This window comes from Aureococcus anophagefferens (genome assembly GCF_000186865.1).
Source record: "Aureococcus anophagefferens unplaced genomic scaffold AURANscaffold_26, whole genome shotgun sequence".
NCBI lineage: Eukaryota > Pelagophyceae > Pelagomonadales > Pelagomonadaceae > Aureococcus > Aureococcus anophagefferens.
The window spans coordinates 495,877-504,034 of NW_008705586.1; the positions used below are offsets into that span (position 1 = coordinate 495,877).

At 72.2% G+C, this 8,158-nt stretch overlaps 3 protein-coding genes across 3 annotated transcripts in view; 1 reads left to right on the plus strand and 2 right to left on the minus strand.

The window, feature by feature from the left end:
- Positions 1 to 700: 700 nt before the first annotated feature.
- AURANDRAFT_66821 (hypothetical protein) lies at positions 701 to 3,769 on the minus strand (the record flags this gene model as incomplete). Its single annotated transcript, XM_009042081.1, has 6 exons — positions 701 to 856; positions 1,011 to 3,027; positions 3,115 to 3,266; positions 3,332 to 3,457; positions 3,510 to 3,589; positions 3,640 to 3,769. 6 exons carry the CDS (start codon positions 3,767 to 3,769, stop codon positions 701 to 703), a joined length of 2,661 nt encoding a protein of 886 aa, XP_009040329.1.
- A 2,412-nt stretch (positions 3,770 to 6,181) lies between these two features.
- On the plus strand, positions 6,182 to 6,826 carry AURANDRAFT_72401 (expressed protein; the record flags this gene model as incomplete). Its single annotated transcript, XM_009042073.1, has 3 exons — positions 6,182 to 6,434; positions 6,502 to 6,679; positions 6,729 to 6,826. Coding segments are annotated over 3 exons (528 nt in total), but the record flags the coding sequence as incomplete, so codon positions are not given.
- A 624-nt stretch (positions 6,827 to 7,450) lies between these two features.
- The window catches only part of AURANDRAFT_66823 (hypothetical protein), a gene marked incomplete at both ends in the record, with an annotated part of 1,856 nt that continues 1,148 nt past the window's right edge, over positions 7,451 to 8,158 (minus strand). Inside the window, one exon of the mRNA XM_009042080.1 lies at positions 7,451 to 7,977. Within this exon, the coding sequence (XP_009040328.1) occupies positions 7,451 to 7,977 (527 nt within the window). The remainder of the gene's footprint in view (positions 7,978 to 8,158) is intronic.

Genomic DNA, 8,158 nt, shown 5'->3' on the forward strand with positions numbered 1-8,158 from the left:
GGCTTCTCGGCCGCGGAGAGCGCGTAGCCTAAGCGCGCGGACGCGACGAGCCCTCCGATCACCGGCGGCGGGTCCGCGGGCACGAAGAAGTTCATGACGAGGACGCGCGGCACGGGCAGGTCGTCGTCGGCGTCGAGGCCGAGGCGCTCCGCGACGTCGAAGACCGGGGCCGTGGTTTTCAGCACGTCGACGGCCGCGGGCGCGTAGGGCGCGTCGGCCGACGGCTCCTTCGTCTTCGTCTCGATGTAGGTCGCCGACCGCACGGAAAAGTCGCCGGCGGCCATCGGCTGCCACCGGCAGGCCCGGCCCGCCTCGAAGGACGAGGTGTCCACTTGGGACGCCATGCTTGCTAAGACCCTCGAGCGCGTCGCGCCGCGCGCGGCACGCCTCCGCCGCAGCCACGCGGTCCTCCCAGACGCTCCCTCTAAAGCTCACCCCTGGAGCGTCAAGTTGGGTTCAACATAGCGCGTCCGGAGACGTCCAGAGACTTGTCCAGAGTACAAACGCCCGTCCGGACAGACACGTCCGAGTTACGTGCGAGCTTTAAAGCGAGGGGCAGACGCGTGCGTGCGCTGGGGGGCCGGGGCGGGGGCGGGGGCGCGGCCTGTGGTGCGGGGCGGCCGGTGCGCTGCGGGGCGGCCGGCGCGCTGCGCTCATGTGCCGCGGTGGCGCCCCCGCGCTTGTGGACTGCGCCCGGCCTCTAGACGCCGCCGGAGACCGCGAGGCTCTCCTCGGGCGCCTCGTCGTCGTCGGCCTTCATGGGGACCATCTCCTTGGCCGGCGCGCCGTCCATCTCCGCCGACTGGTCCATCGTCGACTGGTAGTGGACGAACGCGAAGACGCCGACGAGCACGACCTGGGCAGGAAACACACTATTACAAACGAATTCAATGTGGTGTCTCACTCGGCGTCGAGCACGCGACGAGAGACGACGACTCGTCCAAAAATGAGCCGGAACGACCGAGATAGAGAGGTTTGAAGTTTTGCCGGACCCACCGGCTGTTTCCGACTCCGAGCGCGACGGCGAGCGCGACGACGATGCCGACGATCATGCCCGTGTCGTCGCCGTCGCTCTTCTTCGAGCCGCCGCCGCCGCCGCCCGTCGCCGTGGTGCAGTCCACCGTCTCGCCGCAAGCGGCGGTCCACTCGCACGACGCGACCGCCTCGAACTCGGACTCGCACGCTTCGTCGTAGGTGCCGTAGTCCGCGCACGACGCGGCGCCCGAGGCCAGATCCGCGCAGGACGCCGACGTGTCGATGGCCACGTTCGGGTCGCAGGCCATCATCGCTTCCACGGCCGCGTCGCATTCGTCGACGACGACCTCCGGCGCGGACACGGACGTCGTGGCCGCGTCCGCGAAGATGTTCTCGAAGCCGCTGTCCTCCGCGGATTGCGAGATGGCCGCGTCCCAGTCGTCGGCCGTCGCGGCGCCGAGGCTCGTCGCGAGCTCGTCCGCGGCGTCGGCCGACTCGACCTCGACGACGTAGGTGACGACGACGGAGTCCGCCAAAAGCTTGCGGCGCGCGCCCTCGCTGAAGGTCACCTCGACGGCGGGCGTGCCCGCGTAGTAGCTCTGGACCATGGCGACGACGGCGTCCTTGAGCACGTCGCTGCCCTCGGCCGTCGCGAGGTCGATGCCGCCGACGGTGAAGTCGCCGGAGATGGACGCGGGCAACGGCGTGGGCGCGGGCGTCGGGCCGGGCGTCGGCGCGGCCGAGGGGCGGGGCGTCGGCGCCGCCGTCGTCGGCGCGGGCGTCGGCGCGGGCACGGGCGCGGGCGTCGGCTCCGCGGTCGTCGGCGCGGGCGTCGGCGCGGGCACGGGCGCGGGCGTCGGCGCGGGCACGGGCGTCGGCGTCGGCGCCGGCGTCGGCGCGGGCACGGGCGCGGGCGTCGGTTCCGCGGTCGTCGGGCCCGGCGTCGGCGCGGGCACGGGCGCGGGCGTCGGCGCGGCGATGGGCGCGGTCGTCGGCGCCGGCGACGGCGCGCCGACGCACGTCGCGTACTCGACGAAGGCGCCCTCGACGCAGCGCGTGATGCCCGACGCCGTGTAGCCGTCGTCGCAGGTCACGTGGCAGCCGTTGCCGCTGTAGAGCGTGTCGCCCGTCTCGCAGTACTCCGACGCGTAGACGCCGTTGTCGGGCTGCGCCGCGACGGTGCACGTCGTCCCGTCGGCGACGAACGTGTCCATGTTCTGGAACACGTTGCCCGTGATGACGTAGTAGTCCGTCATGTCGCAGCACGCGTAGCTCATCTCCGTGCCGCTCAGGTAGCTGTCGGACGTCGTGAATGAGAGCAGCGCGCTCGACCCCTCCTGCCGGCTCAGGTCCGCGCGGAAGCAGAGGAGCGGGCCCGTCGTCGAGATGACGACCTCGTCGCCGTCGTCGCAGCGGTCGTTGCCCGCGCCGCAGGTGTAGTCGAAGATCTGCGTGTGGTAGTGGTACGTCGTCCCGAGGTCGACGCCGTACTCGTCGGTCGTCGACTCGTCGTGCGTGTGGCCGCTGCACTCGTCGAGGAGCGGCGCCGCGAAGCCCGGCGCGTCGTCGCCGAGGTAGCGGCCGTAGATGAGGTGGCCGTCGGCGCCGAAGCCGATGATGGGCGGGTGCGACGCCGTGGTCGTGTAGTTGGACGTGCCGTACAGGCACTGGTGGCTGTCGCTGAAGAGGTCGCCGTGGACGTGGGGCTGGCCCGCGCCCTGGCCGACGTGGAGGTTGCAGGGCGACGTCTCGCAGGTCGGCTGGTTCCACTCGCCGCGGTTGTTCTGCGTGACCCAGTTCTGCATGCCGTTGACCGTGATGCCGACGCCCGCGCCGTCGGGGAGGCCGTAGGTGCCGATGCCGAGGCCGTCGTCGTAGAGGTAGGGGATGCCCTCGTTGCCCGCCGTGCCGTCGAAGAGGTCGACGTTGTTCGTCCAGACGCCCTCGTCGAAGTCGACGACGTCGAGCGGGTACTGGAGGCTGTAGTAGCGGTCGACGGTGCGCGTCGGGTCGCCCGTGCAGTAGGTCACGCCGTCGGACACGCCGAGCGGCCTACGATTTGTGTTCTTTTTGTCAGCGCGGGGAAGCCCTCCTTCCAGCGACGCGCCCCGCGTCCATCGTTGGACGCCGGCGGGCGACGGGCTCGGCACGTTGTTGAGCGTCGGCTCGAAGACGCCGCCCTCGCCGGACGTGAGCAGGATGAGCCACTTGTCGTTGCAGAAGGCGTACTTGATCGACGGCCCCTGGATGACCTGCTCGAGGAAGGTGCCGTCGCAGACGCCGTCCGTGCGCTGCGTGCAGTCGGAGTCGCACGCGCCTGCGGCGTTCCGCGTCGCCGCGCGCGGCGCCCGGAGACGCGGCCGTCCGCGCCCTTGAAGGTCCAGTCCGTGACCTCGTCGTAGTCGGACATGTCGAGGAACTCCGTGCAGTCCGAGCCGTCGGACGCGTAGTCGGACCGGTACGCGCCGGTGACGCCGTCGACCTAAAAAAAATCGTTTCAGCCAGCCTCGGAGGACGGACGCCGCCGTGCGGACGGTCGGGGGCCCGCCGCCGGCGTTCGAGCACGTGATGTACTGGTTCCGGCAGGTCGGGGCGCCGCAGTAGCCCCAGCCGCCTACGCGCCCGTTTTATTCCGGCAGCAGCCCCCGAAGCTGCCGCGCGCACCTTCGTCCGTCGGGGCGTAGCACTCGCTGTCCGAGAGGGCGTGGGTGTTGGTAAACTGGCTCGAGACCGTGACGCTCGCGCGGGCGGAGCCCGCCAGCGAGAGCACGAGGATCGCGTGGTTGGCCTTCATCGTCTTGCACTGCCAAATTTGCATGCAACAACGAAAGATGGCATCTTGATGGCAACGATGCCGAGGTGAAGACTTGCGGTGCTCTGCGTAAAAGTCCATGTGCGCAGCCTACGATGCGTCGCAATTGGCCTCGGGCAAGCCCGCCGTGCGCGACTACGCGTCGCCGACCTGCGGCTGGGCCGTGCGCTGCACGAAGGCGCCGATCCTGAGCGTGGCCAAGCGGTCCCTGAGCAGCGAGTCGCACGTCGCCTGGAAGCGCGAGCTGGGCCTCGGCGCCTACGGCGGCATGGAGCTGCCGGCGGCGCTCTACGGGCGCAGCGCGCTCGAGCTGCGCCACGGCGCCTCGGGCGTGCGCCTGAGCTTCTGCGCTTTGGAGGCGCTCCGCGCGTGGGCGGCGCTCGGCGCCGAGCCCGCGCGCCACCGAAACGCGGCGGCGCCCGCGGAGTGGGACTGGACCTTCACGACGCCCTACCGCGGCGCGACGGCCGTGGCCGACTTCGGCGACGGCGTGCCGGCGGAGCCCGACGGCGCCAGCTTCTACGACGGCGGCGACGGCGGCGGCGGCGCCGCGGGCCCGGCGGCGCTCCGGCGGCCGACGTGCAAGTGCGTCTTCGGCCGCAAGCCCCTCCTCGGCGGCGATGAGGCCGCGGCGGCGGCGGCGCCGCCGGCCGCGCCGCCGCCGCCGCCGCCGTGGCGCGCGACGGCCGAGGCCGTCGACATCGAGCGGTTGCTCGCGGCGCATCCGGCGCCGCCGCCCTTCGAGGACTCCGTCGAGCTCTGGTGCGTCTTTCGGCTCCTCTGGAACTTGCAAACGTATTGTCGTAGGCGCGACGACCTCGACCCCCACTCCTTCGCCTTCTTCCGCGTCCGCGTGCGTTTCGCGGGAAAGTTCTGGGTCGCGTTCTCGCGGTTCTTCATCCGCGTCAACGGCGTCCTCGCGCGCGTGCTCGACACGCGCTTCGTCGGCGACGAATCGCGCGTGCTCCGCGAGCGGACCTGGCGCGAGGGCGACTGGGAGACGTTCGCGGGACCCGGCGCGCCGCCGTGCGTCGACTTTGGAGGGGTTGCTTCACGGCGTCCCTTGTGTCCCTCGTGTTCCCAGAGAAGCTCGTTGTTCCCAGAGCAGCTCTTCCTTCGTGTTCGTCCGGCTGCTCTCTGCGACGATTCCTGTTCAGGTCGGCGACCAGCTCGCGGCGAAGCGGCTGCCGCTCAAGTACAGGCACACGGACGAGCTTGCGTGATCTGCGGTGTTTTATTTCCTGTGTGTCTTCTCGGCGAGTACCTCGGCTCGTTGTCGCTCCGGAGAGCATCGGCGCGATGGGGCGCCTCGGCACGCTTTCACCGAGGCGCGCTCCCCGCTCTAGGCTTCCCGACGCGCCCCTCGAGCCGTCGGCGCCGGCGACCGTCGCGCCGGCCTGGCGCTTCGACGGCGCGGGCGAGGCCGTCGTGCCCGCGGGGCGCGTCGCGCTCGTCGTGCTGCGCGACGGCGGCGGCGTCGTCGCGCTCGACCCGCGCACGGGCGCGGAGCGGTGGCGCTTCCGCGCGCGCGCGACGGCCGCGGCGGCGGACGGCGAGTTCGTCGCCGCGGGCTTGGAGAGCGGCGACGTCGTGCTCTTGGACGGCGGCGGCGCCGAGCGGCGCCGCTTCGCCGCCGACAGCGCCGGCGTCTCGCGCGACGTCCGCGCGCTCGCGTTCTGCGGCGGACGCGTCGCGGCGGCGACGGCGCGCGCCGTGACCGTCGCCGACGCCGCGACGGGCGCCGTCGTCGAGCGCGTCGCCTGCGACGAGACCGTCAACGCGCTCGCCGGCGGACGGCGCTTCGCCGCGGCGACGCGGACGGGCGTGCGCGTTTTCGGCGGCGGCGACCACGCGAGCCGGGGCGCGGTCCTGGCCGCGGCCGCGTCGGGCGACGCCGTCGCCGCGGGCTGCATCGACCGCAAGGTCCGCGTCTTCTTCCCCGGCGGCCGGCGCCGCGAGTGGACGGGCTTCTCGTCGGCCGTGGAGCGGCTGGCCTGGAGCGCGTCGGGGACGTGGCTCGCGGCCGTCGGCGGGCGCGCCGTCGCGCTGCGCCGGGACCTGCCGCCGGGCGAGGCGCCCGTGCGCTGCGCCGTCGACGCGCCGCTGGACGTCGCGTTCGACCCCGCGCGCGAGGACCGGCTGGTGGTGGGCGCGCGCGGCGGCGTCTTCGTCTTCGACCTCGGTCGCGCGGACGACGCGGTCCCGCGGCTCTGCTTTCCCGTCGCCGCCGCGCCGCCGGCGCGCGCCGTCGCGTTCTGCGGCGGCCGCGTCGTCGCCGTCGGAGACGACGGCGCCGTCTTTGGGGTTGACGTTGATTAATCACGCCAACTTGCCTTCAGTTGATTTTGCCACAGAGAGCATGGGCATGGAGCTCTTGCGACTAGAGCGTAGCTGATGCATTTCGCTGCTCGCCGCGTCGCCGGCGCCGGCGCTGCGAGCGCTGCGCTCTGGTACGTCGCCGCGGCGCCGCAGGAGGACCGGCGCGCGCAGGAGGAGGAGTCCTGCCGCAAGCTGGGGCTCATGCTGCCGACCGAGGCGCAGCGCACGGCCGTCGCGCGGATCCCCGGGTTTCTCTCGGCGCGCGAGTGCGACGACGTCCGCGACGTCGTCCGCGGCCTGAAGTGCGCGACGATCGAGCGGTCCGCCGGTGCGTGTTCTCGTCCCGCGGACCCGCCTCGCGCCCGGGTTTCCCGGGCGCACGCCGACGCGCGCAGGCGGGCAGCACGTCTTCATGGGCCCCTGGACGACGACGTACTTGCACACGGACGACCAGTTCCGCCAGCGGCTCGGCGGGCTGCGGAGCCGGCTGCTCGCCGCGGCCGTCGCCGTCGACGGCCGGGAGCGCTGGGGGCAGCTGGACGAGACGGCGGACGTCAACTTCCGCACGGCCGAGTGCGTTTCGTTCTATTTGCTCTCTCGACCACCGCGCCGTCGACCGCAGGTACCACCAGTACCAGCCCGGCGGCGGCCTCCGGGACGCGCGCCACTACGACGCCGGTTCGTTGATCACGATGGACCTCATGCTCGCGGCGCCGGGCGCCGACTTCGAGGGCGGCGCCTTCGTCACGCCCGAGGCCGACGGGTGCGTTGTCGCCTTTCTTTTGGTCGAGAACGCAGCTCCGCAGGTCCGTCGCGAGGCACGCGTTCGACAAGGGCGGGAAACGAGTGCGAAGTTCCCAAAGGCTCTCTCGGCCGTTTTCCACTCGTTTTGGCTGATTCTTGGACGAGCGATCATCTCTTGGAACGGTCTCGAAGCGTGCATGCGCGGAACACTCACATTGAAGCGACGTTGAATCTCTCTTTTCCCGCCCAGGTTCGACAAGGGCGACCTCGTGCTCTTCGTGTCCCACAAGTACCACAACGTGCGTGATCTTCTTGTTAGCTTTCCTCACCGCGCCGCTTCAGGTCGAGCCCGTCACGAGGGGCACGCGCGTGGTGCTGGTGGCGGAGCTGTGGCGCGGCCCGGAGAAGACGTGCGCCCACCGGTGCCAGACGCTCGGCGCGTGCGGGCACTCGCTCGCGCACGTGCGCGCGGGGCGGGCGGCGCTGGAGGCGGGGGTGCTTGGGTAACAATGTTGGTTGCCACACCGTCACGGGCTTCGTGTTGTTTGCGAAGGCTCTTACTACCGCCGACGCGCAGCGCCACAACGTCGTTGTTTCTTACTACCGCCGCGCGCGCCGCCACACCGTCACGGGCTTCGGCAGGAAGCGCACGGCCCAGTACTGGACCGCGCCCTTCGCCGCCGCCGCCGCCCGCCCGCGGAGCAGCACGCGGGACCCGGCGACGACGACGCCGTCGCGCTTGCCGAGCGAGATCGCGCAGACGCTCGGCGGCGGCGCGTAGGGCTTCGGCGGCCGCCGGCCCCGGGCGTGCCGCGCGATGCACGCCGCGGCGTACTCGCCCTCCTCGGCGGCGTCGACGGCCGTGCGCTGCGCGGGCGGCTTGTCGGCGACGTCGCCGACGACGTACACGCGGCCGTCGAAGACCGCGTTCCCCGCGCCGTCCGCGAGCCGCCAGGAGTCGTCGACGGCGACCCAGCCGCGCGGGCCGACGCAGCCCGGCGGCAGGCCGTCGTCGCCGAACGCCGCCGACGGCCGCAGGCCGCGGCAGTCGAAGACGGCGTCGCCGCGGAGGTCGCGCGCCGCGCCCGCGGCGTCCCAGGCGCCGGCCGCCGGGATCGCGCCGTTGCCTGTGGACGCGAGGTCTTTGCGTGTTCAATCTTTGTGCGTTCAAAGGGTGGGATAAGCTACCGCGGCTCGTCCGGGGGAGCTCCGCGGCCCGGAGCGTAGCGCGTCAGCGCGTCAGCGGGGGGCGCGGAGCGAGTCTTTGTGCGAAGGGTGGGATAAGCTACCGCGGCTCGTCCGGGGGAG